The sequence below is a fragment of the Salmo salar genome, chromosome ssa16, assembly GCF_905237065.1.
Source record: "Salmo salar chromosome ssa16, Ssal_v3.1, whole genome shotgun sequence".
NCBI classification, from domain to species: Eukaryota; Metazoa; Chordata; class Actinopteri; order Salmoniformes; family Salmonidae; genus Salmo; species Salmo salar.
This window is the reverse complement of record NC_059457.1, coordinates 71424748-71449582: the sequence shown is the minus strand read 5'-3', so window position 1 is coordinate 71449582 and position 24835 is coordinate 71424748. Positions and strand designations below refer to the sequence as shown.

The window sequence follows — 24835 nt, the reverse complement described above, 5'->3', positions numbered from 1 at the left end:
GGTAGAAATCAATGTTGGTTTCATTTGACATAAAAAATTGAATTCGAGGTTGGATAATCTTTCTGCTCAAAGTGTTTGGCTCATTGCCTGTTACCGAGCAACAACTTTTATTACACTTGAGGCCAAACAGTTATCCAAGATACACTAAAGGTCAAAGGTTTTAGAACAGCTACTCATTCAAGTGTTTTTCCTTTATTTTTACTATTTTCTACATTGTAGAATAATAGTGAAGATATCAAAACTATGAAATAACACATGGAATGATGTAGTAACCAAAATAGTGTTAAACAAATCAAAATATATTTTATATTTGAGATTCTTCAAATAGCCACCCTTTGCCTTGATGACAGCTTTACGCATTCTTTCCATCGGCTTCATGAGGTAGTCACCAGGAATGCATTTCAATTAACAGGTGTGCATTCTTAAAAGTGAATTTGTGGTATTTCTTGCGTTAATGCGTTTGAGCCAATCAGTTGTGTTGTGACAAGGTAGGGGGTGTATACAGAAGATAACCCTATTTGGTAAAAGGCCAAGTCCGTATTACGGCAAGAACAGCTCAAAAAAGCAAAGAGAAATGACAGTTCATCATCCACATGAAAGTCAGTCAATACGGAAAATGTCAAGTGCAGTCACAAAAAACATCAAGCGCTATGATGAAACTGGTTCTTATGAGGACCGCCACAGGAAAGATAGACCCAGAGTTACCTCTGCTGCAGAGGATAAGTTCATTAGTTACCAGCCTCAGAAATTGCAGCCCAAATAAATGCTTCACAGAGTTCAAGTAACTGACACATCTCGACATCAACTGTTCAGAGGAGACTGTGTGAATCAGACCTTCATGGTCGAATTGCTGCAAAGAAACCACTACTAAAGGACACCAATAAGAAGAAGAGACTTGCTTGGGCCAAGAAACACGAGCAATGGACATTAGACCGGTGGAAATCTGTCCTTTGGTCTGGAGTCCAAATTTGACTTTTTTGGTTCCAACCGCCGTGTCTTTGTGAGATACGGTGTGGGTGAACAGATGATCTCCTCATGTGTATTTCCCACCATAAAGCATGGCGGAGGTGGTGTGGGGGTGGTTTGCTGGTGACACTGTCTGTGATTTATTTAGAATTCAAGGCACACTTATCCAGCATGGCTACCACAGCTTTCTGCAGCGATACGCCATCCCATCTGGTTTGCGCTTAGTAGGACAGTCATTTGTTTTTCAACCGGACAATGGCCCAACACACCTCCAGGCTGTGTAAGGGCTAATAGACCAAGAAGGAGAGTGATGGAGTGCTGCATCATATGACCCTGCCTCCACAATCCCCAACCTCAACCAAATTGAGATGGTTTGGATAAGTCTTGAGTGAAGGAAAAGCAGCCAACAAGTGCTCAGAATATGTGGGAACTCCTTCAAGACTGTTGGAAAAGCATATCAAGTGACGCTTGGTGAGAGAATGCCAAGAGTGTGCAAAGCTGTCAAGGCAAAGGGTGGCTACTTTGAAGAATCTCAAATATAAAATATATTTTGATTTGTTTAACACTATTTTGGTTACTACATGATTCCATGTGTTATTCCATAGTTTTGATGTCTTCACTATTATTCTAAAGAAAAAACCCTTGAATGAGTAGGTGTCTTAAAACTTTTGACCGGTAGTGTATGTCAAGAAACATAATTAATAAGAACGTTTCATGAAATAAAATAATCTAAACAAAATTACATTTTAGTTGTCACATGCTTCATATAAAACAGATGTAGACTAACAGTGAAATGCTTACTTACAGGCCCTTCCCAACAATGCAGAGATAAAGAAAATAGAGAAATAATAGAAAAGTAATAAGAAATAACAATAACTTGGTCGATGTGCAGGGGTATGAGGTAGATATGTACATATACAGTGCGTCCGGAAAATATCATCTCTTTTTGTTACATTACAGCCTTATTCTAAAATGGATTGAATCATTGTTTCCTCTTAATCTACACACAATATCCCATAATGACAAAGCGAAAAAAGGTTTCTATACATTTTAGCAAATTTATTAAAAATTAAAAACATACCTTAAATAAGTATTCAGACCCTTTGCTATGAGACTTGAAATTGAGCTCCGGTACATCCTGTTTCAATTGATCATCCTTGAGATGTTTCTACAACTAGGTTGGAGTCCACATGTGGTAAATTCAATTGATTGGACATGATTTGGAAAGGCATACACCTGTTTTATGTAAGGTCCCACAGTTGACAGTGCATGTCAGAGCAAAAACCAAGCCATTGATGGAATCGTCTGCAGAGCTCCGAGACGACAGGATTCTGTAGAAGCACAGACCTGGGGAAGGGTACCAAAGAAATTCTGCAGCATTGAAGGTCCCCAAGAACACAGTGGCCTCCATCATTCTTAAATGGAATAAGTTTGGAACCACCAAGACTCTTCCTTGAGCTGGCTGCCTGGCCAAACTGAGCAATCGAGGGAGAAGGGCCTTGGCCAGGGAGGTGACCAAGAACCCTATGGTCACTCTGACAGAGCTCTAGAGTTCCTCTGTGGAGATGGAAGAACCTTCCAGAAGGACAACCAGCACTCCAACAATCAGGCCTTTATAGTAGAATAGCAAGATGGAAGCCACTCCTCAGTAACAAGCACATGACAGCCCACTTGGAGTTTGACTCTCAGACCATGAGAAACAAGATTATCTTGTCTGATAAAACCAAGATTGAACTGTTTGGTCTGGAGGAAATTAGGCACCGCTCGTCACCTGGCCAATACCACTCCTACGGTGAAACATGATGGTAGCAGCATCATGCTGTGGAGATGTTTTTCAGCGGCAGGGACTGGAAGACTAGTCAGGATTGAGGGAAAGATAAACGGAGCAAAGTACAGAGATCCTTGATGAACACGTGCTCCAGAGCGCTCAGGACCTCAGACTGGGGCGAAGGTTCACAAGTCTCTGAAAGTCCTAGAGTGGCCCAGCCAAAGCCTGGACTTGAACCCTATTGAACACCTCTGGAGAGACCTGAAAATAGCTGTGCAGCAACACTCCCCATCCAACCTGACAGAGCTTGAGAGGATCTGCAGAGAATGGGAGAAACTCCCCAAATATAGGTGTGCCAAGCTTCTAGCGTCATACGCAAGAAGATTCAAGGCTGCATTCACTGCCAAAGATGCTTCAACAAAGTACTGAGTAAAGGGTCTGAATACTTATGTAAATGTTATATTTCAGTTTTTTTATTAGCAAACATCTTTTCTTTGTCATTATGGGGTATTGTGTGTAGATTGAGGATTTTTTTTAATCCATTTTAGAATAAGGCTGGTATGTAATTTTTGGGGGGAAAAAGTGAAGGGATCTGAATACTTTCTAAAGGCACTGTAACTAGCAATAAAGTATACAGTGCATTCGGCATATGAATGTGCAAAGGATAGATAATAAACAGTGGCAGCATTGTATGTAATTAGTCAAAAGAGTTATTGCAAAAAGGGTCAATGCGGATAATGAAATAGCTACCCGGACTAACTACTAAGCACTCTTATGGCTTGGGCGTGGAAGCTGTTCAGGGGCCTGTTGGTTCCAGACTTGTTACATCGGAAGCTCTTGCCATGCGATAGCAGAGAAAACAGTCGAAGACATGGGTGTCTGTGTCTTTGACAATTTTTAGGCCCTTCCTCTGACACTGCCTGGCATAGATGTCCTGGGTGACAGGAAGCCCTGCACTGGGCCTTACGCACTACCCTCTGTAGCGCCTTGCAGTCAGATGCCAAGCAGCTGCCATACCAAGCGGTGATGCAGTCAGTGAAATGCTCTCAATGGTACAGTTGTATAACTTTTTGAGCATCAGAGGACCCATGCTAAATCTTTTTAGCCTCCTGAGGGAGACCAGGTGTTGTCGTGCCCACTTCACGCCTGTGGTGGTGTGTGTGTGTGTGTGGACCATGATAGATCCTTAATGACGTGGACACAGAGGAACTTGAAGCTCTCGACCCGCTCCACTACAGCCCTGTCGATGGGGGTGTGCTCAGCCCTCCGTTTCCTGTAGTCTATGATCAAGTCCTTTGTCTTGTTGAGGGAGAGGTTGTTGGTCTGGCACCACACTGCCAGGTTTCTAACCTCCCAATAGGCTGTCTCATCGTCGTCGGTGATCAGGCTTACCACCATCTTGTTGTCAACTTAATGATGGTGTTGGAGTCGTGCGGGCCACACAGTCATGGGTGAACGGAGTACAGGAGGGGACTAAGCACGCACCCCCGAGGGTCCCCTGTGTTGAGGGTTAGTGTGTTGGATGTGTTGTTGCCTATCCTCACCACCTGGGGGCGGCCCGTCAGGAAGTCCAGGATCCATTTACAGAGGGAGGTGTTCAGTCTCAAGGTCCTTAGCTTATTGATGAGCTTGGAGGGGATGATGGTGTTGAGCACTGAGCTGTAGTCAATGAACAGCATTCTCACATAGGTGTTCCTCTTGTCCAGGTGGGAGAGGGCAGTCCGAGAGTGCAATAGAGATTGCGTCATCTGTGGATCTTTTCGAGCGGTATGCAAATTAGTTGGGTCCGGGGATGATGGTGTCGTTTAAAGCATTTAAGGCTACAGATGCGAGTGCTACAGGCCATAGTCATTTAGACAGGGTACCTTGGTGTTCTTGGGCACAGGGATTATGGTGGTCTGCTTGAAATATAGGTATGACAGACTAGATCAGGGAAAGGTTGAAAATATCAGTGAAGACACTTGCCAGCTAGTCAGCGCATGCTCAGAGTACATGTCCTGGTAATCCGTCTGGCCCTGCAGCCTTGTGAATATTAACCTGTTAAAAGTTCTTACTCACATCGGCTACGTAGAGCGTGATCACACAGTCGTCCCGAACAGGTGGTGCTCTCATGCATGATTCAGCATCTGCTTGCCTTGAAGCGAACATAAAGGCTTTTAGATTGTCTGTAGGCTTGCATCACTGGGTAGCTCGCAGCTGGGTTTCCCTTTGTAATCAGTGATCGTTTGCAAGCCCTGCCACATCAGACCAGTGCCAGAGGATTCGATCTTAGTGCTGTATTGACGGCTCGATAGAGGTTGTTGTGGGACATGCTGTGTAGCCAATTAATAGAGTAAATGTTCTTATCTGTTCTAATCAGGGCTAGAGGCAGGAGCTGTGGGTTTGGTGTTGTCCTACGCTGTCACCCTTCTTGGGAACTTCCAATGGACCATTCGTCAGAGTGCGGAGATGGAAAACATGGTAAGATCACATCAAAGTCCTAACTCTGGTATTGTCCATCCCCCAGCTTCCCAGGCCCAGGACCTTTTACAATATGTAAAGGATTTTACCTGGGTATAAATATCCACAGGGAAAATAATCAAACCCAGAGATCAAATCAAATTTTATTGGTCACATACACATGGTTAGCAGATGTTAATGCGAGTGTAGCGAAATGCTTGTGCTTCTAGTTCCGACCATGCAGTAATATCTAACAAGTAATCTAACAATTTCACAACAAAGGAATGAATAAGAATATGTACACAAATATATGGATGAGCGATGGCCCGAACTGCAAAAGCAAGATGCAGTAGATGGTATAGCGTGTGTATGTATGTATGTATGTACGTACGTATGTATGTATGTATGTGTGTGTGTGTGTGTGTATACATACATACATACATACATACATACATACATACATACATACATACATACATACATACATACATACATACATACATACATACATACATACATACATACATACATACATACAGTGGGGAGAACAAGTATTTGATACACTGCCGATTTTGCAGGTTTTCCTACTTACAAAGCATGTAGAGGTCTGTAATTTTTATCATAGGTACACTTCAACTGTGAGAGACGGAATCTAAAACAAAAATCTAGAAAATCACAATGTATGATTTTTAAGTAATTCATTTGCATTTTATTGCATGACATAAGTATTTGATCACCTACCAACCAGTAAGAATTTCGGCTCTCACAGACTTGTTAGTTTTTCTTTAAGAAGTCCTCCTGTTCTCCACTCATTACCTGTATTAACTGCACCTGTTTGAACTCGTTACCTGTATAAAAGACACCTGTCCACACACTCAATCAAACAGACTCCAACCTCTCCACAATGGCCAAGACCAGAGAGCTGTGTAAGGACATCAGGGATAAAATTGTAGACCTGCACAAGGCTGGGATGGGCTACAGGACAATAGGCAAGCAGCTTGGTGAGAAGGCAACAACTGTTGGCGCAATTATTAGAAAATGGAAGAAGTTCAAGATGACGGTCAATCACCCTCGGTCTGGGGCTCCATGCAAGATCTCACCTCGTGGGGCATCAATGATCATGAGGAAGGTGAGGGATCAGCCCAGAACTACACAGCAGGACCTGGTCAATGACCTGAAGAAAGCTGGGACCACAGTCTCAAAGAAAACCATTAGTAACACACTACGCCGTCATGGATTAAAATCCTGCAGCGCACGCAAGGTCCCCCTGCTCAAGCCAGCGCATGTCCAGGCCCGTCTGAAGTTTGCCAATGACCATCTGGATGATCCAGAGGAGGAATGGGAGAAGGTCATGTGGTCTGATGAGACAAAAATAGAGCTTTTTGGTCTAAACTCCACTCGCCGTGTTTGGAGGAAGAAGGATGAGTACAACCACAAGAACACCATCCCAACCGTGAAGCATGGAGGTGGAAACATCATTCTTTGGGGATGCTTTACTGCAAATGGGACAGGACGACTGTTTGTATTCGGTCATGTTTCCGTGAGTACAACATCACCGATGCACTTGCTAATAAACTCTCTCACCGAATCAGCGTATACATCAATGTTGTTGTTCGACGCTATCCGGAACATATCCCAGTCCATGTGATCGAAGCAATCTTGAAGTGTGGAATCAGATTGGTTGGACCAGCGTTGAACCGACCTGAGCATGGGCGTTTCCTGTTTTAGTTTCTGTCTATAGGCTGGGAGCAACAAAATGGAGTCGTGGTCAGATTTGCCAAAAGGAGGGCGAGGGAGGGCTTTGTATGCGTCGCAGAAGTTAGAGTAACAATGATCCAGAATTTTCCCAGCCCGCGTTGCGCATTCGATATGCTGATAAAATTTATGGAGCCTTGTTTTCAGATTAGCCTAAAATCCCCAGCTACAATAAATGCAGCCTCAGGATATGTGGTTTCCAGTTTACATAGAGTCCAATGAAGTTCTTTCAGGGCCGTCGAGGTGTCTGCTTGGGGGGGGGATATACACGACTGTGATTATAATCAAAGAGAATTCTCTTGGTAGATAATGTGGTCAGCATTTGATTGTAAGGAATTCTAGGTCAGGTGAACAAAAGGACTTGAGTTCCTGTATGTTGTTATAATCACACCACGACTCGTTAATCATAAGGCATACACCCCCCGCCCTCTTCTTACCAGAGAGATGTTTGTTTCTGTCGGCACGATGCGTGAAGAAACCAGGTGGTTGTACCGACTCTGGTAACGTATCCCGAGTGAGCCATGTTTCCGTGAAACAGAGAATGTTACAGTCTCTGATGTCTCTCTGGAAGGCAACCCTTGCTCGGATTTCATCTACCTTGTTGTCAAGAGACTGGACATTGGCAAGTAGTATACTCGGGAGTGGTGGGTGATGTGCCCGTCTACGGAGCATGGCCAGAAGACCGCTCCGTCTTCCCCTTCTGCGGCGCCGTTGTTTTGGGTCGCCTGCTGGGATCCGATCCATTGTCCTGGGTGGTGGACCAAACAGAGGATCCGCTTCGGGAAAGTCGTATTCCTGGTCATAATGTTGGTAAGTTGACGTTGCTCTTATATCCAATAGTTCCCCCCGGCTGTATTTAATAAGACTTAAGATTTCCTGGGGTAACAGTGTAAGAAATAATACATAAAAACAAAATACTGCACGGTTTCGCGAAGCGAGGCGGCCATCTCTGTCGGCGCCGGACCTGTAGAAATAAGATTAATTGGAATCAAAGGGTTTTAGTTGCATCCTGTCATTCAGCAATGTTCAGCTGAAACAGCTCACTTAAGAAATCAGCGTGTGGATTATTGCAATTCTGTAAAGTTTTATAATTTAGTGCTGAGAAGCCATACTAGCATTAGACCAAGGTTAACCACATTCCCAGTCTCAAAGAGTAGGCCGGCAGACGAGATTAGAACCAGGTTTGTTTGATTGACATGGTTATTTATTTACCGTCCTCAGATGACGTCAGTGGAGAGGGTGGTGGAGTACACAGAGCTGGAGAGTGAAGCACCCTGGGAAACCCAGAAGCGTCCTCCTCCTGAGTGGCCGAGCCAAGGCCAAATCACCTTTGATTGGGTGAACTTCTCCTACAGCTCAGATGGACCTGTGGTCTTAAAGGACATTAAGGCCATGTTCAGACCCAAAGAGAAGGTTGGCATCGTGGGCAGGACGGGTGCAGGGAAAAGCTCTCTGGCATCGGCCCTCTTCCGCCTGGCAGAGCCAGAAGGCAGGATCTACATCGATGGAGTTCTGACCTCCGAGATCGGCCTTCATGACCTGCGCCAGAAGATGTCCATCATACCTCAGGTAGCTACTGTTGGTGGGTCTTCTGTGGCTGCTCTGTCCCTTAGTCCTTCGGAATGTAGTAAAGGAAAGGCTTCTATTTCAGATATGGCTCTGTTAGAGCTTAATACATGTTTCTGTTTGTGGCCCCTCTGTTCTGCAGGAGCCAGTGCTTTTCACGGGCACCATGAGGAAAAACCTGGACCCTTTCCACCAGCACACAGACGAGGACCTGTGGAACGCTCTCCAAGAGGTACTTCTCCTCAGACTCCTATTGATACAGATGCAGTAACGAGATATACTCACACATATTTACATACAGGTTAATGTGTGCTTTTGGTGGCATCGGGGTCTTACTCCAGTAACTGTTTCCTCTCCAGGTCCAGCTGAAGTCTGTGGTGGAGGAGCTGCCCAATAAGATGGAAACGGTTCTGGCCGAGTCGGGCTCCAACTTCAGTGTGGGTCAGAGGCAGCTGGTCTGTCTGGCCCGAGCTGTCCTCAGGAAGAACCGCATCCTCATCATCGACGAGGCTACGGCCAACGTGGACCCCAGGTACAGAGCTGCCTCACACACACACACACACCGTCTGTCCTGTCGTGTCTTTGGGCACCATTAACTGAAGACATGTTTATCAAAATAACTCCCTGTAATTATCACGCGATTAAACTGATTAATCGTTGAACTGTAATTAACTAGGAGATCGGGGCACCAAGGAAAATATTCAGATTACAAAGTTATAATTTTCCTAATATAACTTTTCTATATTACAACATTATATATTATAGTATAGGCCGATTATCTTCTGGTTTAAATGGTGTATTTTACCTCGCGTCCCATCTCATTCCAAACGTTGTAAATTGTTGTATCTGCGCGAACCCAGCCTTTACTAAGAGTCATCCAAACTAAGTAATTCACAGAAAGCATACAAACAGTTGGTTATCGTTACAAAGCATTGGTGGAGTAATGTGCCCCAGTGGGCTAAACAGGCATGGCGGCCTGTTAAACCAACAAGGGGTTTAACAGCTCTCTCTCTCTCTCGTCGTAGAATGGATGTTTCGTCGGTCTTCACGTTCAATGATATAATTTCTAGCTGCAGACTATTACTTAATATCAAAGACTATTCTGTCTGTATCGATAGTCTAAAAGTTTAACCACGTGGTATGCTTAAAGTTAAGCAGAGGGATGCAGGGTCAAACCTATTGGCCAACTCGTAATGGAGTGGAGGCCTGGTCTGAAGAAAGTAACCCTGGGTGGGGGTTTTATTCGGAATGACAGAAAAAGTGTGAACGTTTATCGTGAGTAATTTAGTAAATTCACCGGCAGTGTTCGGTGGGAATGCTAGTCACAAGCGTCCCACCTAGCCCATAGAGGTTAACATCGGTACATAGCATCAACATATTCCAAATAGCTTTATCCTTATTCATACATTTTATACAACCATTAGATGTAAGTCTCATCGCTGAGGCTAGTATATAAACCTTAGTATGGTAATATGGCAATATTGTCTCTCGTGAGTTTCATAAAATTGTACCCAATGGACCAGTTCGTAGCTGGATTCTTCACCGATCTTTTATACCTTCTCCAGAACATAAATGTCATTCGGTTACCCCATCCTGTGAGGTGGAAGAATCCTTTGGTCCCTTCTATGAAACCACTTTCTGTCTCAAAACTGGGCCATGAGGCAGGACATTCTCCTTTGGAATTTTTACGACCTCTCACCACAGCAGCCTGGGTAGGGGGAGGTAGGTAGGGGAATGGTGCATAGAAAAGGCCTGGTGCAGAGGGAGGGGGTTTAACTGTGTTCTCTGTACCCAGAGAGAGGGCAACGTAATGACAGTCCTTTAGAGCTGATCAGCAGAGGCAGCTGATATGCTTTACGACTGGGAGGCATCTAGTAGTCAAGCAAAGCGTGATGGTGTTTCTTTATCCTGGTTGAGTCTCTTTCCTGAACTGTGTCCTGGATCTGTAGAACAGACGAGCTGATCCAGAAGACAATACGAGACAAATTCAGGGAGTGCACCGTGCTCACCATCGCCCACCGCCTCAACACCATCATAGACAGCGACCGCATTCTGGTGAGAGCTCTTCCCATCAAATAGATGTATATCTGTCACACACACACACACACACACACACACACACACCTCATCAGTCATATATATGAGATAAAAAACCAGACTGAGCAGGTTGTGAGAAATGTACTTTTATTCACTTTAATTTCAGGTTGATCTGAGATCTTATCCTATGTTTGTTTAGTGAAATGAGCTTACCCTGTTTATACTTCTCTGAAGGTTCTGAGTAATTAATCCAGTGCAGAGTGAAGTTGGTTACTCTCTATTGTAAACGGAGCGCTAGATCAGTGGTTCCCAAACTATGGGGGTCGGCAGGGGGGGGGGTTCCCCCCCATCCCCAAAAAATGTTAAGGAAAGGTCTGAATTTAAACTTAATCCTGAAAGTTGTAATAGTAGAATGCACAAGGTGCAGTTTTGAGATTGGGTAGTGTATCAATAGTTTTCCTCATCATGACAGTCATTGCAGACCTTAGAGTGTTATTAATCTAGGCCATGTCAGCTAAAGTTTTTTTTTAGCTAGGTTTTTTTGCCTATTGATTTGTTGTAATGTTTGAGTTTTAGAATGGCAACAAAAAAAATCTGCATCTCATAGCAAAATGTATAGAATTGCAGGAAATACGCTACATAAGAGGGGTGTGAACAGTTTGTCATGAACAGTGCGTGCTTCAGCCCATAGAAAGATGGGGGGGGGGGGGGAATGTTCCCCAGTGCTGGAAGTGGAGACTAAGTGAAAAAGTTTGGGAAACCCATAGATTTTCATTCCAGACCAGTTTAGCCAGGTTGACTTACTGACCTTTGACCCTGCCTTCAGGTGCTAGACACTGGTATGATCCAGGAGTTTGACGAGCCGTACGTCCTTCTTCAGAACCATGAGAGTGCCCTCTACAGGACAGTCCAGCAGACGGGCAAGGCTGAGGCAGCTTCCCTGCTGGAATCAGCCAAACAGGTGAGCACTGACACTGCATCCCAACCCAGCACACACATTCTCTCAACCTAACTTGATTTCTTTACCAATTCACAATATTTTCATTCAGGCGTATATGAACAACGGCAACAGCCATGGTCTTCTTTGAGACAGTTGTGTGACAGTGCAGGGACTTGAAGAGCAGAAAGAGATATGTGATATCTGCCCAATTTATATATTTTTTTCCCACTAATTTGTCTTTTAACCAATCACATCAGATCTTTTCACATCACTCTGGCTGTGTAAACGCAGCCAAAGTAATTTTAATGGTAAGTTGTTGATTACTTGTTTTCATGCAAAATCAGGAAAGATTTATGGAACTGACTTTAATATGCAGTGCTTTATAATAAAAAAAAAAAATTAAATAAGGAAGCAAAATGTATTTCCTTATTGACACTTTGCTGATGTGTGTTGCATCTTTAATAATACTTTCATTGACAATCGTAAGAATAGTGTTACAACAACGGAAGTAGCATTGCATTTTCATACTTTGTGCCTCAATCTTTTACTATTTCAACTGCTGCTACTCCTATTGATTTATTCTACTGCACAGTATCCTGACATCATGCTGCACTGTTTATGCAATCACTTTACTGGGCAATGGAACTAATTGGCGTGTGTATTCATATACTATACGTGCAATAGAAATTACACTTCACCATTGTACGCACATGAAAAGACATGCTGTCATTATGCTATAAGGGATTAACTTGACCAAAGTGAGTAACCCATGTATGTCTCACGTTGTTTGCATGAGTGAAAGCTGTGTGATGGTTGTAAGGACAATCTAGATCATTTAAAAGCAGGAATACCTACCCGTCAAGTTTAAAGTTCAATGCATTTTCACATTATCTTGAACTTTGACTTATTCCCTAATGGGGCAGTATAGAGAGACCTTGACCTTAGATTTAAAAAATGTATAATTTGGATTCCATTGGTTTTGCAGTGCATGTAAAATGTCATTGTTTTCCCAAAGGTGGTGTTGTTTTTAAATGTAACTATAGCAACATAGTACCTCCTGTTTTTTACACGTTTCAGATATATTGATGTTCCTTACATAGTAAAGTTTGTTTGTGAAATGTAACCTTCATTTTAATAAACTGTTATTTAAGTCTTGTCTATTATGTCACGTCTTCAACGCAGAACATGTAATTCCGCTTCTTTTGGAGTTTGTTAACACTAATCACTATCGACTAAAGAAAAGGGACCAAAATGATAGCTCCTCAATTTTACACCATCTGTTCCTTTTCACAAGCTGGTTTTGTAAGCCTCTTCCCACAATTTCACTTTACCCTCTTCAAACACACACTTAAACAGTATTACATTATCCACCTTTATAGACATGAACATTTTCAGATAAACCAAATATACACAGGTTTGACAAGTATATCAAGTATTTAAACGCATCATCCATGACATTTTGCAGTGAATACTTTGTGAAATTCCTAATCATGATTATCTGAGGAGAACCTTGCGCAATGTGAGTAGGAGGATGCATTATATAAAAGGCCAAGTAGGCTGTGTTTAGACAGGCAGCCTAATTCTGACATTTTTTTCCCACGAATTGGTCTTTTGAACAATCGCATCAGATCTTTTTCAGACCTGAAAAAAAATATCCAAATTGAGTTTTCCTTAGCCAATCTTGTTCTGAGGACGAATGTGAATGGTTGGATGAAAGCTCAAATGGTCAGTGGGCAGAGCTTGCAAGAGGTGAGAGTCAAATAAAGAACAGCCTTTTAGGGTTGCAGGGGGATGGAGGGTCTTAAACACGGGTTGTGACAGGCTAGGTTGCCAGTTTGAATCCGGCATGTGCATTTAGTTTTTATACCTTCCCCAACATTCCTCACATTTCTAATCTACATGACTAACGGACTGAACAGCTTTAAATATGTGAAACAACCAATGTGGTGGTCTCCCCCTGATGGGGCAGGGATAGGGACCAGAAGGTCACAGGTTCTAATCTTGTTGAGGCTCGAATCTCAGTCTGTTTTTTTTCTTTCTAACCTTACCCCTATTCACTCACAGGAATCTACACACACACACACACACACACACACACACACACACACACACACAAATGCATATTAGCTGCTGCTACTCTGTTTATCATATATCCTGATGCCTAGTCACCTTACCCCTATACATATCACCTCTACCACTCCAGTATCCCTGCACATTGTAAATATGGTACTGGAACCAACTGACCCTGTATATAGTATGCATTCTTAATTTATAGTGTTCTTATTTCTCATGTGTTTTTGTTCTCTTATTTTTAGTACTACATTGATATTGATTACGTCGTTGTTGGGTTTAGAGCTTGCAAGAAAGGCATTCCACTGTACTTGTGCAGTACGTTAAAACGTGAAACTAAAAGCAATATAGACTGCGGCAATAAGAAGCTTCAGAAAACCCTCATGCTGGATTCTTGAAAGAGCTGTTATGGATGAACATTCCATCCTGCCATGAATACCAACATGAACAAGATGAAAGGCCAAATAGACCAGGAGGCAGTTTCAGAGTCACCACTAATAGTTCTGAGAACTGGGTTACACATATCAATCAACATATTTCCAGACTAAGTTCTCTGGTGGGTTTGTAAAGCATCTTGTGAAGATGCAGGGCCAAAATGTGTCGTAGCTCACCTGAATGAAGGTCCAAGGTAAGTATGCATCCAGTTGGCCGATGTGCTTAGAGAAGCGGTTGAGGACTCTTCCTGAGACACAAGAGGAGAGAAGACCAGGGATTGAAAGACTTTTCTTTCTTTGTCTACAGATATATTATGTCTGACCTTAAGTAAACACAAATGCAGCATCTCTCAACACAAAACTGTGGCAACAGAAAATTGCTTTCCCTATATGTTCCAGTTTGCACATGGCTTATGGCTCACCAATTGGGTTAATGTCAAAGAAGCGTACAGGTGTCCGGAGGATAGAGTGTAACATGCAGTTGTGCAGAGACTGAGCAGCTTTCACCAGCACGTTGAACATCACCAGGCTCCTGGCAAAGCCAAAGATGAGAGTTGCTCCAGTCAAACCTGAAAACACACCGATTTCCCATTTTAGGATGTTACATTTTGAAGCACACATTTTGTAACACAGACAGACACACAAAGGTTATGGAGGAAGAAAGAGCCTGCTTGACACTATTTTAGGAGTAGCAAAACAATTTCCAGAGTAGGGTTTCCACTGTGTCTCACCTGCATAAATGCCGAGTTACAAATCCAGGTTCAGCTCTTCAGTGACATTGACACCATTTTGGACGGTCACAGTGCCGTTAACGTTGAGCTTCTCCTGCTCTCCTGCCCTGTCAATCACAGAGGAGACAGAGCTAAAGCAGAGAGTCAGTCCCAACACAGCATGTTAAAAGGGTAACATGACAGTTGCTCGATTGGAAATGAACAGTGAAATAAAAACATCTTACCAATATGCCAACCACCAGTCCTGTAGAACATATGCTGCCTGCACACAAAAACACGAAGTATGTTAGTAGAACAATATCATTTCATGAAGTCGTCAGATTTAGTTTCTTCCACACTACTAGTGCTGTTTTTGACCATGTAGTTGTACTGGGGTTATGTCATTACCTGAGCTAGGAACTGGAGTAATACAACTCCTATCAACACCAGGACGTTGGCGCCTGCCTTCAGGTACTTGACATAGAGGCCGACGCCGATGGTCCCCTCCGAGCGGCTCTCCTCGACTACTGTCTGGACAAGCTCTGCCTGCATTACATACAAACATCATAGGATTTATTGGGGGTTATTCATTAAAGCCACTGCAAATAAAATGATGCATGATATCTGTGCAATGTAATGTTAAGTGAGTCATTCTGTGCACTCTGTGTAGGAGAAACTCTGTAGAGGTTCAAGCATGAGGGAAGTTGAGAACTTACACAACCCCTGTGTTGGGGAATCTGAGCATGTCAACAAGATACAAATGAACTTTTTTTAAGGGAAGTATGACTTTGCTGTGGCAAAAAATATATATATTACGTGTGACTAAAGAATTTCAGTAAATTATTATAGCTACTGCCTTGGGCCAAATCAGTGTAATGGTGAAAATGCCGGGTCTATGGCAAGACGTCGTTCACCCAAGTGTCGTCAAAATCGGGTCAGTGCCGTCTGAGATATTGCGTGTGACGGACTTTGCTGTTTCTGGCAAACTTCTACTAAAAGTTTGTACGCACTGCCTTGTGGACAAAAAGAGCAAACACAGGTAACTTTTTCTTCACTCACTGCTTTGCTACAAAATATCATCAGGGACACAGGGTGAAAATGCTCCAAGCGACTGTATCTATGGGCTGGACCGGAAGTGGGGGGGACCCACATGAAGCTGTTCAGTTCCATCTTTAACAGAGCGTATGGAGGAGGTGTGAGAGACCACTGAATTCTGCGAGAGGGTGCAGCGAGAGGCTTTCGGTCTCCGCCCCTGGGGCTTGTGGCCCCTCCTCCTCTTCAGCAGGGAGGTGAAGTCGACCCCAGAGCGCTGGAGTTCGCTGTACGTCCCCCATGTGACCCTGAAACAGACACACGAAAGTCACACCTCACCAAACATCTGGAGTTTGCATAAAATGTATACAATACGTCGGAAGTCTACATACACCTTAACCAAATACATTTAAACTCAGTTTTTCATAATTCCTGACATTTAATCCTAGGAAAAATTCCCTGTCTTAGGTCAGGTAGGATCACCACTTTATTTAAAGAATGTGAAATGTCAGAATAATAGTAAAGAGAATGATTTATTTCACCTTTTATTTCTTTCATCACATTGCCAGTGGGTCAGAAGTTTACATAGACTCAATTAGTATTTGGTAGTATTGCCTTTAAATTGTTTAACTTGGGTCAAACGTTTCGGGTAGCCTTCCACAAGCTTCCCACAATAAGTTGTGTGAATATTGTCCCATTCCTCCTGACAGAGCTAGTGTAACTGAGTCAGGTTTGTAGGCCTCCTTGCTCGCACACGCTTTTTCAGTTCTGCCCAGAGATTTTCTATAGGATTAAGGTCAGGGCTTTGTGATGGCCACTCCAATACGTTGACTTTGTTGTCCTTAAGCCGTTTTGCCACAACTTTGGAAGTATGCTTGGGGTCATTGCCCATTTGGAAGACCCACCTACGACCAAGCTTTAACTTCCTGACTGATGTCTTGAGATGTTGCTTCAATATATCCACCAACTTTTCCTACCTCATGATGCCATCTATTTTGTGAAGTGCACCATTCTTCGGCTTGCAAGCCTCCCCCTTTTTCCTCCAAACATAACGATGGTCATTGTGGCCAAACAGTTCTATTTTTGTTTCATCAGACCAGAGGACATTTCTCCAAAAAGGACGATCTTTGTCCCCATGTGCAGTTGCAAACCGTAGTCTTATGTTTTTATAGTGGTTTTGGAGCAGTGGCTTCTTCCTTGCTGAGCGGCCTTTCAGGTTATGTTGATATAGGACTCGTTTTACTGTGGATATAGATACTTTTGTACCTGTTTCCTCCAGCATCTTCACAAGGTCCTTTGCTGTTGTTCTGGGATTGATTTACACTTTTCGCATCAAAATATGTTCATCTCTAGGAGACAGAACGCGTCTCCTTCCTGAGCGGTATGACGGCTGCGTGGTCACATGGTGTATATACTTGCATACTATTGTTTGTACAGATGAACCTGGTACCTTCAGGCGTTTGAAAATTGCTCCCAAGGATGAACCAGACTTGTGAAGGTCTCCAATTATTTTATTTTTTCAGGTCTTGGCTGATTTCTTTTGATTTTCCCATGATGTCAAAGCAAAGAGGCACTGAGTTTGAAGGTAGGCCTTGAAATACATCCACAGGTACGCCTCCAATTGACTCAAATTATGTCAATTACACTATCAGAATCTTCTAAAGCCATGACATAATTTTCTGGAATTTTCCAAGCTGTTTAAAGGCACAGTCAACTTAGTGTATGTAAACTTCTGACCCACTGGAATTGTGATACAGTGAATTATAAGTGAAATTATCTGTCTGTAAACAATTGTTGGAAAAATTACTTGTGTCATGCACAAAGTAGATGTCCTAACCAACTTGCCAAAACTATAGTTTGTTAACAAGACATTTGTGGAGTGGTTGAAAAACGAGTTTTAATGACTCCAACATAAGTGTATGTAAACTTCCAACTTCAACTGTATGTCTGTCTCTGTCTGTGTGCATTTATACAGGTTTTCCTATGTGTGTTTACATCAACTTTGTTTACACTAAAACCTCAGTGTAACCCAGGGTAACACATACCTCCCCCTGCTTGCAGTGTGGGTCCTGCATTAACTTAAGCGCACAGGGTAGTGTATGTGTGCTCCTATGTAGTCTTAAAGTGTGTGTGTGTGTGGTATTCGGGTTCTTGATCATCTCCCTGACCAAGGCCCTTCTCCCCAGATCTGTGCCTTGACACAATCTTGTCTCGGCACTCTACGGACAAGTCCTTCGACCTCATGCCTTGGGTTTTGCTCTGACATGCACAGTGCATCTGTGGGACCTTATATAGACAGGTGAGTGCCTTTCCAAATCATGTCCAATCAATTGAATTTACCACAGGTGGACTACAATCAAGTTGTAGAAACATCTCAAGGACGATCAATGGAAACAGGATGCACCTGAGCTCAATTTCGAGTCTCACAGCAAAGTCTGAATACTTATGTAAATAAGTTATTTCTGTTTTTTCTTTTTGTTATACATTTTCAAAATGTTCTAAAAACCTGTTTTCGTATTGTCATTATGGGGTATTATGTGTAGATTGCTGAGGGAAACAAATTATTGAATACATTTTAGAATAAGGCTGATATTTAACAAAATGCGGAAAAATCAAGGGGTCTGAATACTTTCCGAAGGCAAGGTATAGGCATAAAGCTGAGACAATAAGACACAGTGGCAGGATAAATTCAACCACACCTTTGTTTCATCACAAAACCGGAGAGCAACATCTGTCCAGTGAGGTCCATAAAGCATATTGCATGTAACAAATATTTACATGACCTACAGCATGGTCAAGCAAGTTAATGTTTCCTAAATGTTTTGGACCACTAAACAACTATTGATTTAGAACCACAGAGAGTTACCGCTAGTTGAAAAGAAAACAGGAGCTGCCTCCACTATTCCTGCACCATTTCAACTTCAACATTTCAGCATCATCAAATCACCTACAGTGGGGGAAAAAGTATTTGATCCCCTGCTGATTTTGTACGTTTGCCCACTGACAAAGAAATGATCAGTCTATAATTTTAATGGTAGGTTTATTTGAACAGTGAGAGACAGAATAACAACAAAAAAATCCAGAAAAACGCATTTAAAAAATGTTATAAAATGATTAGCATTTTAATGAGGGAAATAAGTATTTGAGACCTCTGTAAAACATGACTTAGTACTTGGTGGCAAAACCCTTGTTGGCAATCACAGAGGTCAGACGTTTCTTGTAGTTGGCCACCAGGTTTGCACACATCTCGGGGGGATTTTGTCCCACTCCTCTTTGCAGATCTTCTCCAAGTCATTAAGGTTTCAAGGCTGACGTTTGGCAACTCGAACCTTCAGCTCCCTCCACAGATTTTCCATGGGATTAAGGTCTGGAGACTGGCTAGGCCACTCCAGGACCTTAATGTGCTTCTTCTTGAGCCACTCCTTTGTTGCCTTGGCTGTGTTTTTTGGGTCATTGTCATGCTGGAATACCCATCCACGACCCATTTTCAATGTCCTGGCTGAGGGAAGGAGGTTCTCACCCAAGATTTGACGGTACATGGCCCCGTCCATCGTCCCTTTGATGCGGTGAAGTTGTCCTGTCCCCTTAGCAGAAAAACACCACCAAAGCATCATCTTTCCACCTCCATGTTTGACGGTAGGGATGGTGTTCTTGGGGTCATAGGCAGCATTCCTCCTCCACCAAACACGGCGAGTTGAGTTGATGCCAAAGAGCTCCATTTTGGTCTCATCTGACCACAACACTTTCACCCAGTTGTCCTCTGAATCATTTAGATGTTCATTGGCAAACTTGAGACGGGCATGTATATGTGCTTTCTTGAGCAGGGGGACCTTGCGGGCGCTGCAGGATTTCAGTCCTTCACGGCGTAGTGTGTTACCAATTGTTTTCTTGGTGACTATGGTCCCAGCTGCCTTGAGATCATTGACAAGATCCTCCCGTGTAGTTCTGGGCTGATTCCTCACCGTTCTCATGATCATTGCAACTCCACGAGGTGAGATCTTGCATGGAGCCCCAGGCCGAGGGAGATTGACAGTTTGTTTGTGTTTCTTCCATTTGCGAATAATCGCACCAACTGTTGTCACCTTCTCACCAAGCTGCTTGGCGATGGTCTTGTAGCCCATTTCAGCCTTGTGTAGGTCTACAATCTTGTCCCTGACATCCTTGGAGAGCTCTTTGGTCTTGGCCATGGTGGAGAGTTTGGAATCTGATTGATTGATTGCTTCTGTGGACAGGTGTCTTTTATACAGGTAACAAACTGAGATTAGGAGCACTCCCTTTAAGAGTGTGCTCCTAATCTCAGCTCGTTACCTGTTTAAAAGACACCTGGGAGCCAGAAATCTTTCTGATTGAGAGGGGGTCAAATACTTATTTCCCTCATTAAAATGAAAATCAATTTATAAAATTTTTGACATATGTTTTTCTGGATTTTTTTGTTGTTATTCTGTCTCTCACTGTTCAAATAAACCTACCATTAAAATTATAGACTGATAATTTCTTTGTCAGTGGGCAAACGTACAAAATCAGCAGGGGATCAAATACTTTTTTCCCCTCACTCTATGCTTAGTCGAATACAGTGACAACTAAAAGATACCAAAAACTATTTTGTCCAATCAATGCAAGCTAAATATGATGTTGCTGTCCATAGTACTGATTTGTGTGTGACTATGTCTGACTGTGTGTGACTGTGTGTGACCGTGTGTGACCGTGTGTGACTGTGTGTGTGTACAAGTACAAAAAAAACATGTTGACTCACCCTACTTGTAGAGAAACTGCAATGCCATCCTCCTCTCTTTCATTTGGCCAAAACGGTCTATGACTATGTCATACAGTAGGCCTACGAGCTTTTAGTTTTTGTTTTCCTAGGCTACCTGGCTAAAATGGTTGCAGAGTATGGAAAACTAGCCACGTTGTGGACACCGACGTCTCGTTCCGGACAGGCTGAACACCTTCCGTTGCTTTGAGGATAATACAGTGCCACTGAAGCGGCCCACTATCAAGGTCTGTGGACTCTCCTTCTCTGTGAATGGCGTGAGTAAGACATTTAACCTCTACAAGATCGGTGGATCCCCACGGGACGGTTGAGCTAACGTAGGCTAATGCGAATAGCATGAGGTTGTAAGTAACAAGAACATTTCCAAGGACATAGGCATATCTGATATGGGCAGAAAGCTTAAATTCTTGTTATTCTAACTGCACTGTCCAATTTACAGTAGCTATTACAGTGAAATAATACCATGCTATTGTTTGAGGGGAGTGCACAGTTAAGAACTTGAAAAGTTATTAATTAACCTATTAGGCACATTTGGGCAGTCTTGATACAACATTTTGTACAGAAACGCAATGGTTCATTGGATCAGTCTAAAACTTTGCACATACACTGCTGCCATCTAGTGGACAAAATCTAAATCGCGCCTGGGCTGGAATAATACATTATAGCCTTGCATTTCAAAGATGATGGTACAAAATGTTTTTTTTAAATGCCGTATTATCTTTTACCAGATCTAATGTGTTATATTCTCCTATATTCATTTCACATTTCCACAAACTTCAAAGTGTTTCCTTTCAAGTGGTATCAAGAAAATGCATATCCTTGCTTCAGGTCCTGAGCTACAGGCAGTTAGATTTGGGTATGTCATTTTAGGCTAGTCAAGGATCATATAACCTCCACCTTACCTGCAACCCTAGACCCACTTCATTTTGCTTACCGCCCCAATAGATCCATAGACGATGCAATCGGCACCAAAATCACACTGCCCTGTCCCATCTGGACAAGAGGCATACCTATGTAAGAATGCTGTTCATTGACTATTCAAGACCGTATTGCCCTCCAAGCTCATCATCAAGCTCGAGGCCCTGGGTTTGAACCCCACTTTGTGCAGATGGGTCCTGGACTTCCGGACGGGTCGCCCCCAGTTGGTGAAGGTAGGAAACAACACCTCTTCACTGATTCTCAACACTGAGGCCCCACAAGGGTGCATGCTCAGCCCCCTCCTGTACTCCCTGTTCACCCATGACTACGTGGCCAAGCACGCCTCCAACTCAATCATCAAGTTTGCAGACGACACAACAGTAGTAGGCTTAATTACCAACATCGATGAGACAGCCTACAGGGAGGAGGTGAGGACTCTGGGAGTGTGGTGCCAGGAAAATAACCGCTCACTCATCGTCAACAAAACTAAGGAGATGATCGTGGACTTCAGGAAACAGCAGAGTGAGCACCCCCCTATCCACATCGATGGGACCGCAGTGGAGAAGGTGGAAAGCTTCAAGTTCCTCGGCGTACACATTACTGACAAACTGAAATGGTCCACCCACACAGACAGTGTAGTGAAGAAGGTGCAACAGTGTCTCTTCAACCTCAGGAGGCTAAAGAAATGTGTCTTAACACCTAAAACGTTCCTCAAGGACATCAACCACCTGAGCCCCTGCCTGTTCACCCCGCTATCATCCAGAAGGTGAGGTCAGTACAGGTGCATCAAAGCTGGGACCGAGAGACTGAAAAACAGCTTCTATCTCAAGGCCATCAGACTGCTAAACAGCCATCACTAGCACATCAGAGGTGGCTGCCTATAGACATAGATTAGGAATCACTTGCCACTTTAAGGATATGAAACACTAGCCACTTTAATTATGTCTCCATGTCTTGCATTACTCATCTCATATGTATGAACTGTACTCTATACTATTCTACGGTATCTTAGTCACTTTAATTGTGTGTAAATATTGCATCACCCATCTCATATGTATATACTGTATTCTATACTATGCCACTGTATCTTAGTCCAATGCCACTCTGACATACACTACCGTTCAAAAGTTTGGGGTCACTTAGAAATGTCATTATTCTTTTGAGAAAAATCTATTTTTTTGTCCATTAAAATAATACCAAATTGATCAGAAATAGAGTAAAGACATTGTTAAATGCTGATGCTCCAGATACTCAACTAGTCTAAATAAGGCCAGTTTTAGTTCTTCTTTAATCAGAACAACAGTTTTTAGCTGTGCTAACATACTTGAAAAAGGGTTTTATAATGATCAATTAGTCTTTTAAAATTATAAACTTGGATTAGTTCATTCAACAGGCCATTGGAACACAGGAGTGATGGTTGCTGATAATGGGCCACTGTACGCCTATGTAGATATTCCATAAACAATCAGCCGTTTCCAGCTACAATAGTCATTTACAACATTAACAATGTCTACACTGCATTTCTGATCAATTTGATGTTATTTTAATGGACAAAACAATTGTTTTTCTTTCATAAACAAGGACATTTCTAAGTGACCCCAAACTTTTGAATGGTAGTGTATATGTGTGTATGTGTATATATATATATATATATTCTTAATCCATTCCTTACTTAGATGTATGTGTATTTTGGGTATATGTTGTGAAACTTAGATATTACTTGTTAGATATTACTGCACTGTTGGAGCTAGAAGCACAAGAATTTCGCTACACCCGCAACAACATCGGCTAAACACGTGTATGTGACCAATAAATTAGATTTTTATTTTTTTATTTTACCTCAGCGGGAAAACGAGCTCGGGCCTGCTGTGCATGTGCGGCAACTGGGCGCAAACAGGGTTGCCATGTATGCTGTTTTTGAACACATTGGGCTACTTTCAAAAACATTTCGCCGGTGAAAATGTATTGGCATTTGGGCTGCTTCTAAATTGCACCCGGCCGCCACGGCAATTTCATAAAAATATATATTTCACCGTGACCTGTTACTGCTGACTATCAGGCAGTGAGGCAGCCTGTTTGAGTGAATGGGAGTGGTGGGGAAGAACGGAGGAGTGTCTGTGTGTGTGTTGAGACAGAGCTGCAGTTGGCAGCTGAGTGAAAGGGGTGAAAGGGGTGAAAGGAGACAGAGCAGCGCGTGCAGGTAGGCTGTTTAGATTGTCATTATGGAGACACCTATTTCCAACCCTTTTTCCATAAAACATATTAAAGCTCTAGAACTGATGCGCATCAAGAAATAACGGTGACAAAGCGATAAATTCACGCAGAGGTGGTTTAAACTGCATTCTAATGTCAACTTTACTTACGGTAAACCAGATAAGCCAAGTGTTGCAGCGGTCTAAGGGCACTGCATCTCAGTGCAAGAGGCGTCACTACAGTCCCTGGTTCGAATGCTGTATCACAGCAAGCTGTATCACATCCGGCCGGGATTGGGAGTCCCATAGGGTGGTGCACAATTATCCCAGCGTCGTCAAGGTTTGGCCGGGGTAGGCCATCATTGTAAAAATAGAATTTGTTCTTAACTGACTTACCTAGTTAAATAAAGGTTAAATGTATTAAAAAATATATCAAGGGAAGGGTTTTACACATGCTCAGATCTTGGATCTCAAGCGCTGTGCCAGTGGCAATTTGAAATGGAAGTTAAGGAACCTGTTAGGGATAGGGGGCAGTATTTTCACGTCCGGATGAAAAGCGTGCCCAGAGTAAACTGCCTGCTACTCGGGCCCAGAGTCAAATATTTGCATATTATTAGTAGATCTGGATAGAAAACACTCTGAAGTTTCTAAAACCGTTTGAAAGATGTCTGTGAGTATAACATAACTCATATGGCAGGCAAAAACCTGAGAACAATCCAACCAGGAAGTGGGAAATCTGAGGTTTGTAGTTCTTTAATTGAATCTCTATCTAAACTACAGTGTCTGTGGGGTCATGTTGCACTTCCTAAGGCTTCCACTAGATGTCAACAGTCTTTAGAACCTTGTTTCATGCTTCTACTGTTACTGGGCAGAGAATAAGAGCTGTCTAAACCAGTGGACCAGTGAGTTGTTTACTGTGCACTCACACAGGTGTGCCGCTCCTTCTTTTCCTCTGTAATGAATACGCTACATTTTACATTTTAGTCATTTAGCAGACGCTCTTATCCAGAGCGACTTACAGTAGTGAATGCATACATTTCATATTTTTTCCCCCGTACTGGTCCCCTGTGGGAATCGAACCCACAACCCTGGCGTTGCAAACACCATGCTCTACCAACTGAGCCACACGGCTATTGTCTGGTTGGAATATTATCGAAGATTTATGTTTAAAAAGACCCTAAGGATTGATTGTAAACATCGTTTGACATGTTTCTACGAACAGTAATGGAACATTTTG

At 42.8% G+C, this 24835-nt stretch overlaps 1 protein-coding gene and 1 long non-coding RNA gene across 3 annotated transcripts in view; one reads left to right on the top strand and one right to left on the bottom strand.

Annotated features, from left to right (window-relative positions):
- LOC106574543 (ATP-binding cassette sub-family C member 4) overlaps positions 1–12622 on the top strand; it is a 44646-nt gene extending 32024 nt beyond the window's left edge. For both annotated transcript variants that reach the window (XM_014150498.2, XM_045697664.1), the window contains 7 exons: positions 5094–5194; positions 8150–8497; positions 8637–8726; positions 8854–9026; positions 10444–10549; positions 11358–11492; positions 11581–12622. In XM_014150498.2, the coding sequence (XP_014005973.1) occupies positions 5094–5194; positions 8150–8497; positions 8637–8726; positions 8854–9026; positions 10444–10549; positions 11358–11492; positions 11581–11619 (992 nt within the window). In that variant the 3' untranslated portion in view covers positions 11620–12622. The remainder of the gene's footprint in view (positions 1–5093; positions 5195–8149; positions 8498–8636; positions 8727–8853; positions 9027–10443; positions 10550–11357; positions 11493–11580) is intronic.
- A 2074-nt stretch (positions 12623–14696) lies between these two features.
- LOC106574591 (uncharacterized) lies at positions 14697–15230 on the bottom strand. Its single transcript, XR_001321563.2, has 3 exons — positions 15094–15230; positions 14931–14968; positions 14697–14813 (listed from the first exon to the last, which is right to left on the bottom strand). It is a non-coding gene; the product is annotated as an uncharacterized lncRNA (long non-coding RNA).
- Between the last annotated feature and the right edge of the window lie 9605 nt (positions 15231–24835).